The sequence below is a fragment of the Mustela nigripes genome, chromosome 1 (assembly GCF_022355385.1).
Source record: "Mustela nigripes isolate SB6536 chromosome 1, MUSNIG.SB6536, whole genome shotgun sequence".
Taxonomy (NCBI): domain Eukaryota; kingdom Metazoa; phylum Chordata; class Mammalia; order Carnivora; family Mustelidae; genus Mustela; species Mustela nigripes.
The window spans coordinates 94,919,076-94,939,113 of NC_081557.1; the positions used below are offsets into that span (position 1 = coordinate 94,919,076).

Here is a 20,038-nt window from a genome sequence, read left to right on the forward strand (position 1 = left end):
AGTATTGACGGACGAGAGGTAGTACACTGGGGGTTCTCTGGCCCTGGGCCTCAGCTTCCTGTCCCTGGGCAGCACAGTTAGGATGTCGGATGGATGAGCTGATTGGCTGTGGCTAGTGGGGCAGAAGAGGTTCCACGTGGCGGCTCATTCTCAAGGTGGTTAATTGGCTGCCTCGATGTTGGGCTCTGTTGCCCCATTGATTGTGGGTGAAGGGTGGGGAGGGGGGAGATGAGGAATCGATAGGTTGATTAGTGTCTTACTAGCTCTCTGGTCGGACACTTTGTCAATAGCCACCCACTTACTGACCAGTGGTGCATCGACAGTACTGGCCTGTCCACCTTTCTCTCTGGCCTGAGGCATAAGAACCAGCTGATGGCAGGAACCAGCCCCACCAAATCCTACTGGAGTGGGGCAACTTTTGCTCCCAAGACCAGGCTCCAAATATGAGCTTCCAACACCATTCCGAAAGAGCCCAGTCTCTGCTCAGTGGGAGGCAAGAGCTGTGATGCAGCCAATCCCCAGCCCCCACAGTCTCCTGCTTTCTGCTGGAGGTCCCTGATATCCTCCCCAAAACAGAACAAAGATAAATTTAAATCCCTAATTAACAGCAGAGGTACATACGTCAGGGGTGGAAATAACAGGTGAAACTTCATTCCCAATTCCCCCTTAGGAACGAGCAACCAGTTAAATAATATTTAATGAGTTCATTTTGCATGTTGGGGAACATAGGGAGAAGCTGAGAGAAGCTAAAACAGATTCAGTTCCCTTCCACGGTCTGCAGGCTCTCCCAGTCTTGAAGATCCCAAGGGCCCAAGGTCTGGCGCCCTCCTAGCCTCCCAGGATGGTCTGCAGTAGAACTGCTCTTTGGGATCACAAGAAGGTATAAGTTCAGGTGTTCCATACTGAAACCCTCATGACTGGCCGGCCCAGAACATTCATCCCAGATACTCCTCCTTTGGGGTCCTTTCCCTTTAGACTGGCAGGTTCAGTCCTTCTCCCCCATATATTCCTCCGAGTGACAGGCAGCCTAAGGGCTGGAAAGAGAAAGGGTGGCCCAGAGAAAGAGTCAAGCAAACATTGTGACACTCAGGTCACTCTTGCCGGATTCTAGTATTTCTCTCCTCTGAATGCTTGTCAGATGATGGAGTGAGGGAATTGTAGAGTCGTGGCACTCCTCAGCATGTCTTGTAAACCCTGGTGTTTAGGAGAGGGGACCAGGATATGAGACGTAACACCAAAGACCTTGCACCCAACTCTGCCTCTCTCAACGGTCCTGCTTTTGGGTGAATGTGCCCAAAGCTGGCTGTGGAGAGTTCCCAAAGGAGATAGTTAAAGTCAAGTCCTGGCTTTCCTCCATCTTCCAAAGACTAAGACCAGCAAGTGCTGGCCGTGGTGCTGATGTCCCTGCCTCCACCACGGGATCCGCTAGCAGGGAGAGAGTTCTCTCCCAGCTTCTCCCAGAGTCCAGGAACCAGGAATGGTAACAGGACCCGAAGAACACTTCCAGCATCTTCCTAGGGGTTAACAGAACTGACCTTCCGGCTCCTCACCTTTCCATTGCTAAGTGGTGGTGGTCCTTATCCGCCCACCTTAGATTCTACCTCCTACTGTGTCTTCTTACAGCCCCTGTTTGGTCAACTCCTGATTCACTGGGGGGCAGGAAGCACCCAACAACTGAAACCACGGATAATGCCTCTACCTCCTTTCCATCAGTAACTTTAAACTTCTTCTTCCCCCCACCCAGTTGCTGACAAAGTGTTAAGAAGTGAGTCTAGCAGGCGCCTGGGTGGCTCAGTGGGTTAAGCCGCTGCCTTCGGCTCAGGTCATGATCTCAGGGTCCTGGGATCGAATCCCGCATTGGGCTCTCTGCTCAGCAGGGAGCCTGCTTCCTCTTCTCTCTCTGCCTGCCTTTCTGCCTACTTGTGATCTTCTCTCTGTCAAATAAATAAATAAAATCTTTAAAAAAAAAAAAAAAAAGAAGTGAGTCTGGGGGGGCACCTGGGTCACTCAGTGGGTTAAGCCTCTGCCTTTGACTCGGGTCATGATCTCACGGTTCTGGGATGGAGCCCCGCATCAGGCTCTCTGCTCTGCAGGGAGCCTGCTTCTCCTCCCTCCCCCGCCTGCCTCTCTGTCTACTTGTGATCTCTGTCTGTCAAATAAATAAATTCTTTTTTAAAAAAAAAAGTGAGTCTAGGCCTTCACTGTATTCTGTTGCCCCCTCTGCCCTTTCCCCCTCCCCCCGGGGTCCTCTGACATAACAGGAGCGCTCTGGGAAGCGGCCACAGGTGAGGCGAGGCAGGAGCCATTAAGGTCGGGTCAGCCTCAGGAGGTGCAGTCAGCCCTGTGTGGTAGAGAGCTGGTTTGCCTCAAATCTAAAACCAAGGTTGAGGGAGATGGGCCGAAGTCCAGAGTGCCGTATGCAGGGAGGGGACAAGGGGAAACCGAGGCTTGAGGCATAGATGAATGGAATGAAGGCAGGGGACGCCTGGGTTGGTCCTGATCTACGGCAGCATATTTTAAAGCCATGGTAAGTTGGGGGTGGGAGGCGGGGGTGGAAGGGTCTTGAACGCCAAGCGTTCTGGTGAAGCCTCAGCCCTGGTTCAGAGTTGCTGAGACGCACTGGCTTTGGACAGGGTCTCGAAGACGTCTGTGGCTCCCTCTGGGCCCTGCGCCCCATCCCTGTGCTCACAGCGCCTGCCGCCCCTGCACCCCTGCCAGGCCATGCCCACTCAAGAATACTGCCAGATGGACCACAGAGCGATGAGGGTGATGCTGTAGGCCAGCACCGCCACCAGGTAGACGCGGAACAGCAGCCTGTCCAGCACGGAGCCCACGCGCAGCCACTCCCGGGCCACCTCTCGGCTCTCGTCCCTCTTCTCCAGGAAGCGCCGGATGGAGGCCAGCTCCTGCAGCAGCCCTCGAACTGCCAGCGAGGCCTCCCGCGGTGGTGGCGGGGGGCTGTCTCGGCCCCTGGGGGTCTTCTCCAAGTCCCAGGGGTCTCCCAAATGGCTGCAGTGGTTTCCCACGTCTGGAAAAAGGGTAGCGCATTGGCAAAGGAGGGAGTGTGAATACCATCCCTTCTGCTTCCACGGTGGCTTGGAGAAAATGTTACGAACAGCTTTGGACAGAAAGGCTAGAGAGGTTAACTCACCAATATGTGGACCCACCACATGACTTAAACAAATAAGGAAAGCAACACCGTTGGAGACTCTCGCGTACCCTTCTCACTCACATCTTCCACCCTCCCCGCAGGTCACCGAGATCAGGACTCTGGTGCTTATTTCCTCCCATGCATGTTTTTAAAGGCCTGGGCTTCCTCCAGCAATTTGGTATTATTTCATCTGAGTCTCATAGCCCATGAGAGAGGCTGAGTAGGGGTGATAATTACTTGCACATTTTACAGGAAGGGGCTAAAGCGCACAGAGGGTAAGTGAGGAGCCTGTGGTCACACCCAGGACATCATTTAAATGTGAGGCCACCAAGGCCTGAGGCATCTGGGCTGCGAATCCACGGCCCTCACCGGTAGGCCGTGACTCCAACCCTAGGCCTTCTGCACCAGGAAATCTGTCTCTAGCTACAGCCACCTTGCAGGCGAGCAGATAAGCTGGGCATGAGGCTGGTGTACCAGCGCATCCGTTCAGGGTGACGGCCACATTACCGTCTGTAAAAGGCCTAGGTCTTGCCAGAAGGGAGGACAAAAGCGGGTGCAGTGGTTAGGAATAGCAGCTTAGCAGCCGATGGGCCTGTGTTCCGCTCAGTTCCCCCAGTTCCTGGTGCTGTGACTTAAGGGCAAGCTATTTGACCGTAAGCTTCTGTTTCCTCATTTGACAAATGAGGATGGGAATGCTATTAGGGGGCCTGAGGATGGCCTGTGGTGATGCACAGAAGATACTCATGCCTGGCCCAAAGCGCTAGACAAATACATCAATGAGCCACAATGAACCCTGCCCACCACCACCAGGTAGTGGCTGTAACGATGTCTCAGGGAAAACTAATGCCACAGTCCGTGTCCCAGGCATCCCCATCTGTCCCATAGGTGTTTGAAATTCAAAGGGGCCTGGTCTCTGAGCTGATGGAATGCAGGAGTTTTGGTGATCCTGCTGCAGAGCTCGCCCTGCTGGGGAAGAAGTCCCGTTGCTGTCTGAGGAGCACACATTTGCTCCCTGTTAGGACCCATCTCGGAGAAGGGCTCTTCTCAGCCCCGAAATCTCAGCTTCCAATGTGCTCTGCCCCTGGAACTCCTTCCTTCTCCCTACCCATCCCCGGGATGATGAGAGGAGGTGAAGGCATGGAAAGGGTCCCGCTGATGCCGCAGCTGAACTCTGCTGCCTTCCCATGAGGCCGGGGATGGGGGGTCATGAGCAGTTCTGGGGCACAGAGCCCGTCTGCCCCAGCTTTCCCAGAAGTGGGACAGTACCCACTTCTGAGGCCCCGCCCAGACCCTGGCATATCCCGCCACGGCAGCCAGAGGCTCTCTACCAGGTCCCCAGGCCCAGGCCCCGGTGTGGGAACCTCTCTCCTTCTCTCACCTGTGCAGTCGTCAGTCTTGGTGGCTGGGGAGATGACAAGGGGCCTTCGAGAAGCCGGTTGCTCCCCGAGGCAAAGGAGAGGTGCCACCCGCTCCAGAACCAGGTGCCGTAGCCAGGCGGGCACGGGCTGCTGCAAGTCCTGCTTGTGCACCAGCCGCACGATGAAGATGGTCTCAGCCAAGCTCATCACCAGCAGTGCCATGCACACGACGAAGTAGACTCCTGTGCACATGGGGCGGGGGTGAGGGACACACAGCGCAGGTGGGAGGGGGCTGGTTTCTCGGTTCCTCGGCCAAACTGCATGCTTGCCCCGGGGGGGGGGGGGGGCTTACCAATGAGGGGAGTGCCAATGGCTGTGGCCGGCAGCGTGTCCGACACGATGATGAGGAAGACGGAGTAGCCCAGGAGGAGCGTGATCTTGAAGGAGACCCTCTCGCCGCTGTCTGGAGGCAGGTAGAAGCCCACGATGTCCATGAGCATGAGGAAGATACTGGGTAGCAGCAGGCTGACCGCATAGAACAGGGGCCGCCGGCGGATGACCACCTAAGACCAGGACGGGAGCTTGTGGGGGAAAGCTGGGGCAGACGGGCTCTGTGCCCCAGAACTGCCAGCCCCTCCCGGACCCCCTCGCTTTGTGAGCTTCTGGGCCAGACTGCTGAGAGAGGAGACTGGGCCGACCTCACATCCTGTCTCCAGATAGAGGCCTGTGGCAGCCAAGGAGCAGTAAGGGACAGCTTACTTACATAGGGACACTCCTTACTCCCCACTTACTTCCCCGAAGTTCCAAGGCATGAGTGCGGCCCTTGGGCTAGGGAAAGGGCTGCAGAGATTCTCCCCTCCGGCCCCCACCCCGTGCCTCCTGGATTCCACGTGGGTCTCACGACCCCCAGCTCTGGTGGGCGTCCCCCTGTGCCCACCCCAGTCCCACTCACATAGAACTTCATTTCTGCGTAATGGCTGCTGTCCTCCAAACTGAACTCCCGGAACTGGGTCAGCACCCCCAGAAGCTCCCACTCGCCCTGGTTCATGAAGACGGTCTTGTCGAGCTTCACCTTTTCCGGCAGGCGCCACAGGGAGATGTTGATGTCCTGGACTGAGAGGCAAGAAAGCAAGCCAGCTCTGGAGGCTGCAGACCCTGGGATGGGGCTTAGCTCAAATGAGGTAACAGTGTACACGGTACCCACCTAGGGGGGGCAGTAGCGAGGGGAGCGACAGTGTGCATGAACACACACAGTGAAATGCGAAGAACCAGAACCAACAAACGACTTATTAGAAAGCCCCCCCCCCCCCTATCTCCTTCTCTGTCTGTATGTCTGTATGTGCTGTGCACATCCCCCTTCCAGACCTATGTTTCCATTAGGGTCACCTACTTATGAAATGAACAAAAACCAACATTCTTCACCTTTCCCCGATAGAGTTGCCTGCCCTTCAACGAGATCTAAGGTCTCGGTCAGGTTAAGCATCTAGGTCTTGATTTCGGCTCATGCCATGGTCTCAGGATCCTGAGATTGAGCCCCACATCCGTGCCGAGCATGGAGCCTGCTTTAGATTCCTTCTCTCCCTCTCCCTTGTCCCCCATCCCCACGCATGCGTGTGCACTTTCTCTCTCAAGAAGAAAGAGAGAGAGAGAGAGAAAGAAAGGAAAAATAAAGGAGAACTAGGGAAATAAGTGAAACCTTCACTTAGAGAATAGCAGTTCTACTCGTCTGCATCCCTGCTGGAGAAACAGGTACATCCTAGAAGGTCGGGAGTGTCCATTACAGCAACATATGGGGAGAGGTACGTGTCCATCAATGAGGAACAGGCTTACTAAACTGCGATGCCTCCAAACTCCAGACTACTCCATAGCAGACATTTATGGGAAACATGTAAATAGGCACTAACTCGGAAAAACGTCCAAGACCTCTCACAGAGTGCAAAGAACCAGGTAGCAGTAACATAAATGATGCATTTCGTAAAATGAAAGTATATGAAATAAATTTCATGGGCTTTCCACAGATGTGTCTGCCCGTGTATAGGCCAAGCACAGAGAAGGATCTGGAAGAATGTGCCATATGAAGCTTATACTTATAAGAGCTGTGCCATCCTGGTGTGGGGAGTTTCTGGGGAAGAGTTTGGGACTGAAGGTAGGTAGAGGTCAAAAGTCTAAGATTATTTTTAATTCTGGTTTTTGCCCAAGGAAGTTGTGTGTTACCTTGTAATGTACAGTTAATGTGATAAAATCAGACAGAAGTGAGGATGCCTTTCTGCAGGAGTGTGACGCTCTCCTCACTGGGATTTACTGAGCCCCTGGCATTCACCCACTAAATAAAAGAGGCCGAGCCCCTTCTTTTGTGCCAGGCACTGTCCTGGGGACCCATCGCTGGGTCAGAAATCGTGGTCCTGCCCTCTCTGGGTTTCTCTCTGCTAGAGAAGCAAACGTTGAACAAGCGCCTACATATGCAATGGAAGTGGGGAGAACAGGGTGCTCTAGAACTGGGCAAGGGGGGACCTCATCTGGGAATGAGCCCGCTTTCCCTGAGGCGCTGGGCTGCTGCTGGGTTTGGGAGAGCAGGGGACTTGACCGCAGCAGGAGGTGTTTGGGGGCAAGAGTGGGGCGGGAAGGGGAGCAGGAGATGGAGGAGGACGAGGCAGGGGGCCCAGGAGAGGAAGCAACCTGGGATAAAGGGAGAGAACAAGGGGCTTTGGGGCCTGGAAAGGAAGGCAGCGGGGCTGGAGCCGAACTCAGGGGAGTGTGCACTGGGTTGAGGATGTTGTAGTGAGTCAAGGGGCAGGCCCTGCGAGCCAGGTGAAGAATTCTGTCTCAGGGGTCCCAGGAAGCCACTGAGGCTTTTAAGCTAGAGCTGGGACAAGGTCTGATTTGCATTTTAGTAAGTTCTCACCATTTGCTATGGGGAGCATGGATTGGAGGGGACTGGCCAGGAGATTACTGCAGAAGGCGGGGGCGGTAGTGTGTCCGTGGAGAAGACAAGTGAGGGATACTTAGGGCCACGTCCTGTCCTGGCCTACTGAGTGTCCTGCTGCAAGTTTACACAGTCTCATTGGACCCTGGAGACAACCAAGGCAGCAGCAAGGGCAAGCACGGAGCCCTGTCTGGAGGAAGAGGCCAGGCTCAGCGGCATTAAGAAAAGAAACAGGAAGTTACTTGGATAAAGGAGAGAGCCTCCTAGGGGGTGCCCCCCTCCGCCATGCCCTGTCCCCTCCCATGCCCTGCCCCCTCCCGGAGCCCCGTGCAGCACTCACTGGTGTGCAGCCAGCTGGTGAAGGTCAGGGAGCAGTTCTGCACATCGAAGGGGAAGTTGTAGATGTCGAGGCTACAGGCAGTCATCACCTGAAGGGGCTTGTAGTTCTGGACCTCGCCATGATGCCCAACGTACACATATGGGATACTTGGAGACTTCCCCACGTCCACACTGGCCAGGGAAGAGGGTCAGTTTGGGGGGTTCAAGAAGCAGGTCAAGCTCTGGGAGTCTGAAGGTTTCTGAGCAACCCAGCAGGGATAGAAATTCAGGAAGGGTCTGGGCAGCAGGACAGCCTTCCCAGTTGCCTTCTCATCTCTTCTAGGCTTTCTTACCTGCCATTGTCAGGGTTACCTTCCAAGCAGGAAAGGGCATTTCTCCTTCATTCCCTTGGCAACCTCGCCACAAAAGGCAGGCAGGGAATCCGTGTACCTCACAGCCACTGGCTCTAACACACATGCGCGGTTGTCCCTATGCCCCCACCCCCAGCCAGGCAGAGCTTAGTCTCAGGAGTTGGCTTAGTGGCAATGGGCGGTCTCAGTGGGAAAGCAGGACCTCGGGTTCCATCCTGACCCGGGCTTCCCTTTGCTCCCCATCCCTAGTAGTCCTTTAAACATGAGAATGATCTGGCCTGGAGGAGAATCAACTAGAGAAATCATGGCGAAGAAATGAGGCAAGGTGGGAAGTTCTGCAAGACTTAGCCCCACTCTCTCGGTAGATCCCCAACCCCTAAGCTCTCCCAAGTGGCCACCGTGGCACGGAATGGCCTGAGCTGGGCGTCCCGAGCCTGTAACCTCCTGTGGAACAAGGCTGAGAGATGAGAAATCAAGATTCAGGCTGCTTCCCGGTTTAACTGGAGACCCAGCCAGGAACTGGGATCCCTGCGGCCTGAGCGGCGCAGGTCATGGAGCTCCAGGTCAGCTGCCTTTCCTGAAAAATAGAGTGAGTGGGACCCCAGGCATCGGACAACACAGTGTCTACTGAGTGGAAGGCTACTGGCCCTGGGCCCCTTCCCCCTTCCTTCTGTCTCCCCCAGCCCTCTCCATGCCCTGGCTCTCAGAAGCCCAGGCAGCAGAGCCGGAAGGAGCCTGAAGGATGGAGGGAACGGATGTTAGCTGGGGGCCCATGAGACAGTGTTCAGCTGCTGGTAATAAAGGGTGGGAGTACCCACTTCTCACTGGGCGTGCAAGCTGGAGCCAGCCAGCCACTGCATGACTTGAAAGGTCTGAGCCTCTCCAGCTCCAAATCGCCCTGTGACCAATGTGGTGACCCCTGGGGCACTACACCCCTTTTGGTAACGCAGCTCCCTCTCATTCAGCTACTGTTAACAGTGGGGATTCATTCCTCAGCTTCCCTCCCCCAGGAAGAGGGCCCTCGGACCAAGAAGAGCAAAGTTTCAACATCAGGCACAGAAAAAAGGAGTTTTTAAAAAGAAAAGAGAAAGAAAAGAGAAAACAAACCAACCACAAAGTGGAGTTGGGGCCCAAGACAATTCCTACAGTCCCCTGACAGTGCTGCCAGCCTGGGTGGGACCTCTCCTGCCCTGCAGAGCCGTGTCCCCACGCCCTGTCCCTCCCCAGCCCCGGAGGCACCGGGCAGCCCAGGACTGGGGGGCAGCACTCACAACTCATTGATGAGAATGTCTGGGACCCAGATGTTGTCGGTGGGGACGGACAGCTTGGTGATGTTGTCAAAGTCCTCAGGGTTCCACTGGAGAAACTCGTCAGTCCAGTACTAGGGGAAGAGTGGGGAGGGTCACAGGCAGCCCCCTCCATCTTGGGTGGGGGGGGACATCGGCAACTTGGGGTGATGTCACCGCTCAGGGGGAATCTGGGTATTGGTGTCCCCGATCACTCGGCAGTACCCGAGAGCTCCCATCTCTGTGCTCACACACTCCCGGCACGCAGGTATGACCCAGGCAGATGAAGCCTTGCCCAGGGAAGGCATGCGGCCATTTCTCCTGTTTGAACAGCCCAGCTGCCAACCGTGGGCTCTTAGACAGATAGCCTCTTGGGTCTTGGTCTGCTCACGTGTAAACTGAGATAATAACACGTACCTCACAGGTTAGAGATGGTTACTGTTAAGTTGGGATCAATGCATTGCTCACCATCCTGTCGGAATGACTGATCTAAAATGTCAACTTAATGGTGTCACTCCCTCGCTTAGAACTCCAGTTGCCAACTTTCCCCTTGGGATAGAGTTCGACCTCACGGCCTACAATGGGCCGCATCGTCCGACCCCCCCAGCATTCTCTCTAGCCTCGTGAATTCTGCCTCTCTGTAGCTTCTCACCTCCGGCCACGGGAGGGGAACCCTCCACATCTCTTCTCACCACGCTCCCACACCGCAACCCCCGTCTTCACCCCTGAGGGAGGTCTTCCTCGTCCCTCCAGACTTTACCAAGGCATCTGTCTGCTCCCTTCTCCAGGAACCTTCCAGGACCCCACAGCCCAGGTGGGGTGTTTAGGTGCCTCCTCTGCTCCCGTGGTTGGCCTCTTGTTCTTGCTGCATTCATGGGTCTGTCCATGTGTGGGGGCCCCCTAGACTGTGAGCTCACTGAGTCTAGTTTGTGTCTCTGATTCTGGCCCCTTAGCATAGTCCCTGAAACACGAGAGGCTGGTGTCCCCTCCCTGCTGGGCCGACAAGTGACCCTGAGGTCCAGGGGTGGGACCTAAGCCCGAGGTCCCAGGAAAGGGGCTCCCGCCTCCCTTTTTGGGCTGGGCCCTTTCCCTTGACACAGGTGTGTGCCACAGTGAGAGATCTCTGTGAGGCCGAGGGGCGCCGGCGGGAATCCGCGCTCCCGCGTTTTCCTCTACCCCACTCTCTGCCCCATGAGCGGCTGGCAGTGGCGAATGTGCATGAGGAGTGGGAGGGGTTTAACTGATACCCTCATGTGCCAGGAACCAGCCCTGTCCTCCTGCCCATGCTCTCCAGCCACTGGGGTTCCCTCCGGCTCTCATGACCACCCCCCAGCTCAGGGGCTGCCCGAGCAGACCAGCCCGCAGACAGCAGCCTGTGCTGCTGGCCTCCCTCCCTGCCGGCTCCCCACAGACGTGCTATAAAGGCCTCAGAGAGTTTCCACCAGCGCTGGAGTGACGTGGGTCAGAAACCGAGTGGGGAGGTGGCCGAGGGGGGAGGACTTGGTGGATGGAGTCATCCCCTGCCAATCGCCCAATTTGGTTGTCATTGAATCTGGCGTAATAGATGGAAGAACTTTCTAGCAAAGAGAGTTGTCTGAAAGTGCAGTTGCTGCCCACTGAGCTCCTGGTCACTATAGATAGTCCATCAACAGTGGCTGGGCAAGTTGTTTGAGATGCTGTGAAAATCCCCGGAAACCAGAGGGGTCTGGAGGATTCCTCCTCCACTGACAGACACGCTTCCTTCCACTGCCAGTCCTGAGATGAGAAGAGCCCAGACTTCTGGGCCTCAAGAGTCTGCTTCCTAACCTCTTCCCTCCCTCTCCCTCATCAAGGCCTCTGAGATTCCGGATTCCTTTGAGATGGAGGAATCCTTCCTGTCAGGGGAAGCCCAGATCTCAGGACAGGGCGGTGGGCGCGCGGTTGGTGGCTTACCTGCCGGTACCAGATGTAGGTGGTCAGAACCTGGTTCTTCTCATCCTGTGAAGGGAAAGGGAGCTCAGCTTCGGTGGCCCTGGGGGTGGGCGTTCGCCCTGCACCCACACCCCAACAGGAGCTGCTGCTTTGTGTCCCTAGTTCTTTGGGAAGTGAGAGTGAAGGAGAGGGGAAAGGGAGCCAGCCAGGAAGAGGTGGTCTTTTACTAGACACATCTAGAAAGAAACCAATTCTTCAAAAAATTTCACATATATATATATATATATATATATATATATATACACACACACACATTCATATATATATATTCCATACATATAAAATTTCATATATATAGGAAAGTGTATATATATATCTTCTACTATTTTCTATTATTATGCATATTACATGTATACATCTCTTATATTACATGTATTTTATGTATATAATATACATAATATAGAGATAAGAGGAGACCTATAGACAATATCTTCTCCCTGTTATATGTTTTTACGTATCTGTATGCCTATGTCCGGATCTGTATCTCCTTCCTGCCCTAGTGTGCCGGCAAGAGGGACAAGACCTCATGGAGAACAAGATTCATCACTGGTTTCGGATTCATTCTGCAACAACCCTTTAGCAACACCTGCCGTTTATGGGGGCGCACGTAACACAGCTTGGGCCTAGAGAGGAATAGGGCAGTTTGAAGCCTCACAGCACTCACACGGAGACGTCGTGACCGTGACACACTGAGTGGAAAGTGGGTCTCTAGCCATAAGGGTCAGGAGAGGCAGACACACAGGTGACCCCGTTCTCTGGTTTGGGCAGCTGTGCAGATGTTGGGTGATATCATCTGTCCTGACACGGGTCTGTGCCAGGTCACAGGTACTCTGAGTCCTTGAATGGCCACTGTACTGCGCAGGGGGTGACTTGGCCTTCCGTGGTCTCCCACCCCTAAAGGTCCACCTCCGAGCGGGGCAGGTTGGGGCCCAGTGCTCACCACGCTGAGGATGGCATAGATAATGACGTCGATGGCCACGGTGGTGGGCTTCCTCCAGTCCCGCACGGGCCGCACGCCCTTCTCGTAGTTGGCCATAAGGTGCTCCGATAGCCTCAGCAGAGCTGGCCTGGAGCTGTTCTGGGCCTGGAGGGGCCTCCAGTGCTTGGCTGGGGAGAACAGTTCACAGTGGGCCTCAGAGCCTGAGGCTTCCCCCCGTTCTCTTGCCCTGGTTTGAAAGCTGTTAAGAGAGAAATGTCTCTACTATTTCCATCTCAGATCCCCAGGTCTGCCCACTGACTGAAATTCCCATGATTGGGACATTTTGTCTATAGAGAAAAACAGATCTGAAGCTATTGTCTCCTCAAGGTGACAGGTACGCTCCTGTATGTGAGGGGGGATGCTCGCCTGGCTGCAGAGGCCGGACCGCAAGACAGGTAAGGTCTAAGGAGGCCAAGGGCTGAGGAAGGCTGAGAGCAGGTGCAAGCTCAGAGGCGGCGGGCCTGTGGAGATGGACGAGGGGCCCCGGGGAGCCAGGGAGGAGTGGCCCCAGGACGTGGTACCGGGGCTACAAGAGGAAAGGCTGCTCCAAGCACACAATCTCTAAGCCCCAAGGTCCGCATGAGGGTTTGCCTTGGTGTCTGCCCTTGGCTCCCTGACCCCGGCCGCTACTGACGAGGAAAGAAGGGAGCCATTCCAGGAACACTGACGTTCCTTTCCCTTCCTGCAGAATCCCCCCCTCTCAGCTGCAAACACACACTCCCAGGGGCGGGTAGGGCAGCACTCCTTCAGAGGTGTCCTGCTCTGCTCTGTGGGCAGATCTGGTGAAGATAGGAAGCGGGTTAGGTGTGGGGTGGACAGGAAGTGGGGAGAAACCGAGTTGTCCCCAGAGCCGGAGGCCTAGAGGGACCAGAGAGCAGAAAACCCAACTTCTAGGCCTCTCCCCATTCTATGGGGGTTTCATGTGTACCTGTCACCCCTCTGGGAAACAGCAGAAGCATTTCCTGAGAGATGCCAAGAAGTATGAAGGTGAAAGGCACAGGGGAGAGAAGGGGAAGGCCCCAGGGGGCCAGGGCGTGGGCTGTGAGAGGAAGAGATGGGTGCCGTCTGTGCTGTTGCCCCGGCAGGTGCCTCTCCCTGCCCTGTCCCTGATAAACTCTCCGTTTCCCTCAGAATGACAGAGAAGAGCAGAGAGAGGCAGGAGGCCAGAGACCATTTATTGAGTGTCTCCTGTGGGATAATCTCAGGGAACATATTATTCAATTCGATCTCGAGCAGCCCCCTGGGGCGGCTGTCATGACAGCATCGTTGACAGAGAAGAGTCCCCAAGGCTCAGAAAGGTGGGTCCTGGGCCTGCGAGTGGAGGAACAATTTCAAATCCCCGTCTCTGTGGGTCTTACCAGACGGGCCCCCACAGGACTCGGGGCGAAAAGCTGTTGCTGGAAGGGACAGCACTTCTCTTCAGCCAGGGAAGCCCCAGACCAGGGTCTTGAAAAGCAGCCTGGGGCGTTTGTCCCTCTGAACTTCCCCACGGACAGCTCAAGAGAGGAAAACCGTCGTGTGTTTAAGCTCTTCCTATCCGTCCAGCCCCGAGACGGCATCCTAACTGTGCTCCGGCCCCAGCTCCATCCTGGCTCTGGATGGGGAGATGACCTTCCGGAATGGGGAACCGATATTGTTTGTAGCCAAAGGAAACAGATCCTTTGGTGACCCCAACCCGGGAAGGCAGGCAAGGGTGGGTGGGGGAATGCGAGAAGTTTGGTGTCGCTGGAGTTTCGCTCCGGAAGGGAACTTTGGGAAAGGAGGCCCAGGGAACCCATGCAATAAGACTAGGGAAGTCGAGGAAAGATGGCTATGTTTGCTCTGGTCTCCACTCTGTTGCGAAGGCGCTTTCTGACCTTGAGTGAATGACTGCCCCTCTCTGGACCCCTGCATTCCCACTGACAACAAGAAGGGGTAGACTGCCTCAGCTGCAAGGAACCTTGCAGATGTCATTCCATGAGTCTAGGGCAGGGCAAAGGACAGAGAAGCCCCTCTCTGGCCTCTGTGTACCGGGCTGCTGCTGGGTCCCTCTCAGCAGGTCTGGCGCACCACCCACACTCAACTGCCCCAACTTTGGAGGCGGACCCCAGTCCCTTCAACTCCTCTCATGCTCACCTGCAGCAGGATTCCCTGACTCTCCTGCAACAAACAGCAAACCCCGCTTCCCTCAAGCCCTGGGGGAATCAAGCCCCCACCCCCCCGCCCATGTCTGCAGGGGTCAGCAAGTTGTATGTGCGTGACCGGTCCCCTTACCTTCTCCTTGTGCCAGGAGCATGGGCAGAAGCAAGGCCAGCAGGGCCCGTGGCACCCACAACAGCATGGTGAGCTCTCCCGGGTGTGGGGTGCTGGGCGTGAGCCCAGGGTGAGTCGTGCCAGGGTGCAGCCTGCCCGCGCGCTCCCGGCCTCGTGTGTCCCAGCCCGCCTGCCTCTCCGGGCCGCTTTCCACACCTTCTGAGGCTTCTGCCTCACAGAGCCCCGCCACTGGGGTTGGGCAGCCGCCAGGTTTTCCTGCAATCAGTTCTTCTGCTGGATCAGGTTTCAGGGCGGGAGGGAAGGAGAAGGAGCCAGTGAGAAAGGAGCCCGCCCAGCTGATGTCATGGGGTGGTCTGGCCAAATTCCCCAAGGAGTAACTGGGAGTAACTGCAGGAGCCCCCCCCGAAGGAGGGTGCGTCTGTCTGCGGGGAGGTGTTTGGGCTCCTGCAGTGTGGTTTCATAGCATGGGGTGGGGGCAGGGAGAGGTGAGGTGGTGGGAGCAGGGAGGGGAGGGGCCAGGCTGTGGGAGCAGGAAGGCTCTTCTTTTACACCACGCGGGGGATGAGAGCCCCTAGCCAAGCAGGTGACCGGGCATCTCTGCGGACAGAGAAAGGTTAGCCCATGTCTGCTCTTTTGTCCTTATCGAACTATTCATCTATTTTTTTCATCTAAATATGTAAATTTAAATATTTAAGTAGCAATACATATATTTATCTGTAGTTTATACTATGCAAATATATTAATATATTTAATACATACAAGAATATGTTATTAAAATATAATAGTAACACATGCTTATTATAGAAAAATATGAAGAAAAACTAAAAATCATCCGTGGGCTTCCTTACTACCCAGACACAGCCCCTGTTAATATTTGGCTGTGTATTGCCCTACTATTTTCTTCTGTGATCTATATGCAGTGAAGTCAATATAACAAGCATTTAACTTTGCACCCCACTCCTTTCTTTGCTTAATATCAATTCATAAGCATTCTCAACACTTATCTTTGAAATGTTTTCCTCGAAGGAGTGTTTCTCTTTCCTTTGTAAATCGAATTGGAAATGATCTAGCCCTCAGATCCCTAACTGTGTGCCCACAAAATTGTCTGAGAAGAGTATCACTGTGAGTTGGAGTGAATCCCACTCCTACATCACCATTTGGAGTAGAAGCGGACATTTCCACCTCAAGTGCGTTCAAAGCACAATGCACTTGTATTCAGATCATGGGACCCTCAGTTGCAAAACATTTTTATGCCTTTCACTTTTTTTTCCAGTTGAGTTTAAGGGTGGCATAAGCCGGGAAACCTGGAGGAAAGAGTTTTCTGAATTGCAATTAAGTTAAAAAAAAAAAATCACCTTGGGCAGGGATGAGTCCTTTTTGGCTTTGTCTGGATTTTCCCCCTTATTCATGCACAGGATGGTATCTGCATTTAGCACTATACCTTTCACCAATGGAGTCCCTTCCTATGGCTCTGAGCCAGAGTCTGGTCCTGGAATGTTCAGTCAAGCTCAAGGAGGTTGGGCTACACTTCTCTTAAGTCACATGTTTCCTCACTGCACAACTCAGAAAAACCAGGAAAATCATCTCCAGGATTTCCTTTTAGAGGAATGGAGATGGGGGCAAGTGGAAGGAGAAAATAGGCACCCCCAAACTTCTAAGGAATTTAGAGAGCCAGACCCCACCACCCCAGAATGAACGCATCCAGACTCCCAGCTTGACAACTGGAGAAGGCAAGGCCAGAACCAGGCTGCCCCCAGGCCTCCAGGCTGAGGTCTTGAAGGGGCTCCAAGTTAGGAGGGGCACTTGTGGACCTCTAAATGCATCCTGGGAAGGGGCGCCTGGGTGGCTCAGTGGGTTAAATGCATCCTGGGGCCCAGCATCTGGAGTGATACACAAAGATTCTTAGGCTCAAGCTCACGTCCATCTTTGGCCACTGCCACTTAGAAATCTGCTGCAAATTTCTAGGACTTTTCCTTTTGCTGAGCATTATAAAACCTGCATATGGCATTATATCATTCCCTGATGGGATGTCTTCATATGGCATTACCAGGTTCAGTGCTTAGCAGTAACCCATTTGGGGGTTCACCCTTCTAGAATAAACAATATTTAGCTGTTCCCTTGCATGCCCTAACTACTGCCCCAATGCCCCATTTTGTCCTTCCTAAGGTTCCCTATGTGCACTCACGAGGCACTCCCTCGTCTCTTGCTCCCAGCTGAGACCAGTGTAGCCTGGAGCCCACGCCTGCCGCAGAGCCAAGTCATCTGGAGACAGAGAGCAGGAAGGAGCCTCTGGCCCTGAACCTGTTGAGTGAGGTGCAGAAGCAAGGCAGGGTGAAAAGAAGCAGAAGGTAAGACTACAGGAAAAGGGAGATCTGGAGAAGGAGAAGGGAGAGAAGTAAAAAATAAAAAAAAGGGGCGCCTGGGTGGCTCAGTGGGTTAAGCCTCTGCCTTCGGCTTAGGTCACGATCTCAGGGTCCTGGGATCGAGTTCCGCATCGGGCTCTCTGCTCAGCAGGAAGCCTGCTTCCCTTCCTCTCTCTCTGCCTGCCTCTCTGCCTGCTTGTGATCTCTCTCTCTGTGTGTCAAATAAATAGATAAAATATGAAAAAAAAAATAAAAAAGAAGATGAGAAAAGAGAACATGGGCAGGAAACAGAGAAAGAAAAGCAAGCTAGGAGTAGAAGACCAGGAGAAAAGGAGACACAAAGAGGGACGCAGAAGGAGGAAGAGAAGGCTGCAGGAGAGGCTGAGCTGGGAAGCAGGGGGGTGGGGGTGGGGTGTGGACTGAAGGGGGCTGACCCTCCGACACTGTGGGGGGCGGTGTGCCGAGACCCGTGCAGGGGCAGCGAGACAGCCTGGAGGCCCTGTGCTCTGAGCCCGAAGCCTTCGTTTCTGCGCTGAGCTCCTGGAATCCTCTGGGACTGCCCAAATGAGCCGGGGTGGGGTGGGGGGAGAGGATGTCTCGGTACAGTGTGTGCATTAGAGAATTAGCTCCCTAGGTAATGGGATTAGAGCGAGCCGGGCAGGCCGAGGCCTGGAATGGAGATATATTGCCTGTGCGCCTCTCCGATGTGGCTGCAACGAAGCTTCCCCTGAAGAAATTTCCCATTAATGGGTTTGATGGCACAACAGACAGGGGGCAGCTGGAGCTGCGGCCAGTGGCGGGGTGTAAATTGCCTCCGATGAAACTGCGGAGTCACTTTTGTCCCTTTTAAACAAGATAAAAATTAGTGCGAGGCCTTGATGAACTCTCCTTGGCCGGTGGGGACGAGGGAAAAGCGAGAGGGCTGGCTAATTTGATTCCGGGCTCTGCCTGCAGACGGCTGGGCTCCTCCCAGGGAGCGGAGGCAGACACGCAGATGGCAGCGGTCCAACGTGGGGACTGAAAAGCCCCAAGAATGCAGGACCTATAGCCCAGGGCCTTCCGTTGTGCTCCCAACACCGTGGCAAGCAAGACTGGGGTCACACGTGTGCTTGGGGCTTTCCAGAAGTCAATCAGCCTGGGTCTAAACCATGAAAAGAGCTCTGTGTCATTAGGTGGTTACGAGCCCAGGCTCATGCCGGCACACGCTGCCCTACCCCTTACCACGGGGCTTGCTCCCATTTTCCAGGTGAAAATACAGAGCCCAGAGGGCCTCCGTGACCTGCCTCAGTTCCCACAGCCAGTTATGGACGGAGCGGAGAACCTGTAGGCTCCTGGCTCCAGCCTTTCCAAGACAGCCGTGTCTCAAATCTGTAAATTTTACTGGTCTTTAAAACTTTTAACACCAAAGAGCCTGACCTTTTAGAACCTATAAACTTAAAAAAAATTCTGCAACCTGGAGTCCCATCTGGCCCCTCTAGGCGCCCGCTGCTAGGGAAGGGCTGGCCTTGCTTTCCTGGGTGTCCGATCACGTCCCAGCATGACTTTTCTCTATCCAGGCCCTGGTCCTTGGAGTGGCCTGTTCTGCCCCACTCCACCAACCATCCCTGCTATTTTCCAAGCTCGCTGTGTGCCAGGCACTGTGCTAAACACATTATCATATTTTGCCTCTATTTCCTATGAAGAAGATCTCATGACTCTCACATTGCAGATAAGGAAATTAAGGTACAAGGAAGTTTACCAACCTTTGTGGAATTATGTAGCTGGTAAATGGAGGGTGAGACATTTGGACCTACAAACTCAAAAACCTGGGCCCACCTTATGCCACAGAGTTCCAGAACATTCTGCAGGCTTGATACACAGGCTAACTGGACTCTGGATCCAATCCCAGGTACAGCTGGGGGTCCCCATGCCTACCTTGATTGCTCTGATTGAAAGGGCAGGCTCATTGGGCTGGCTGCACATAAGCCTATGAATTAAAGATATTTTTATTAGAGAGTAGTCATGAGTAAGAATACATGATAAGTTTATGGACCATTATGTTCGTTGTTTGCCCCGGGACAGAGTGGACTCAGAAATACTGCCCTTTGCCATCCTGGCCCCAACAGAGTAGACCCTGTTTCTGCAAATGCTATGTTATGGGGCTTCACAGTAAATTTGGGACCCAGGAACCTCTGTAGTCCCTCCTCCTGGTAAGGAAGGGATGATAGAGTTTTTGAAGTGTAATAGTACTGTTGAGTCTGGGTGCATGGGTTTCCTTAAAAGGATGGGGTTTTTCTTGTCACCTGTCACCTGAGGAGGCCTTTTGTAGTCCTCCAAGCACACAGGATGGGACTCCTGTGGGAAATGGCACAGTGGAGTTTTTTTTTTCTCTGATTATTGACCTTAAAGGTCAAGGTGGCTGAGTTATTTTAAGGTGCTTATATGGCTACTCTCCCCACACAGACAGACAAGGAGTAGGAATGAAGAAACACAAACAAGGGGCCTGTGAAGTTGTGCTGCTCCTTTGGGACCCTCTAAAGCACTGTGGGGACATGAGGAGAGATTTGGCAGGTCTGGGATAACGGAGAGCTGTGAGGCCTATAAGACCAAGTGTTTCAGTCTGCAAAGACTCCTTTGCTTCCTTCCCCTGTCTCTTCCCTTCATATGTGTTCGTGTGGGAATTCTCAGCCTTGATCCATCACACTAAGCGGGGAGAAGGAAGGGGACTCTGTTCCTGAATTGGCCAGAATGGTGGCAGCAGCAATGGCCTGAGAGAGAAAACACCTGACGAAAGTGAATTCTAAGGGTCTGTGATGGGTTGCTTGGCCCCACTGCCCCACCTGCCTGGAGACATTCCTGCTGCAAAACCCTGGAGATCTGGGAACTTGTCTGCACAGGGGAGGTGGCTGTCCTTCCCTCAGACCATCAGGGAATCATGAGCATGAGAAACAGCAGAGAGGAAGACCTGCCTTTCCTCTCCCCTCCCCTCCTTCCTGGCACAGGAGGGAACAGTCTCACTCCAGATCCTTGCAAGGATCCAAGACCCAGATGCTCCAGCTTCTGAAGAATGTCTCCTTCCTATGCAA

The 20,038-nt window shown here is 54.2% G+C and overlaps 1 protein-coding gene and 1 long non-coding RNA gene across 2 annotated transcripts; one reads left to right on the forward strand and one right to left on the reverse strand.

Moving 5' to 3' along the window:
• Nucleotides 1-679: 679 nt before the first annotated feature.
• Nucleotides 680-14,857, reverse strand: HTR3A (5-hydroxytryptamine receptor 3A). The gene is made up of 9 exons (XM_059392752.1): nucleotides 14,611-14,857; nucleotides 12,319-12,485; nucleotides 11,340-11,384; nucleotides 9,393-9,502; nucleotides 7,773-7,942; nucleotides 5,462-5,622; nucleotides 4,862-5,072; nucleotides 4,530-4,751; nucleotides 680-3,028 (listed from the first exon to the last, which is right to left on the reverse strand). The coding sequence occupies exons 1-9, from the start codon at nucleotides 14,675-14,677 to the stop codon at nucleotides 2,730-2,732; spliced, it is 1,452 nt and encodes a 483-aa protein (XP_059248735.1). The 5' UTR covers nucleotides 14,678-14,857; the 3' UTR covers nucleotides 680-2,729.
• A 292-nt stretch (nucleotides 14,858-15,149) lies between these two features.
• On the forward strand, nucleotides 15,150-19,540 carry LOC132012979 (uncharacterized). The gene is made up of 3 exons (XR_009402831.1): nucleotides 15,150-15,223; nucleotides 16,824-16,958; nucleotides 19,416-19,540. It is a non-coding gene; the product is annotated as an uncharacterized LOC132012979 (long non-coding RNA).
• Nucleotides 19,541-20,038: the final 498 nt, after the last annotated feature.

Coding starts and splice junctions, on each gene's coding strand:
- HTR3A (XM_059392752.1), bottom strand. CDS start 14,677: ATGCTGTTGTGGGTGCCACGGGCCCTGCTGGCCTTGCTTCTGCCCATG. Junction 11,385..12,318: donor TCTATGCCATCCTCAGCGTG/GTGAGCACTGGG, acceptor TTCCCTTCACAG/GATGAGAAGAACCAGGTTCT. Junction 5,623..7,772: donor CACCAGCTGGCTGCACACCA/GTGAGTGCTGCA, acceptor CTTGCCTCTCAG/TCCAGGACATCAACATCTCC.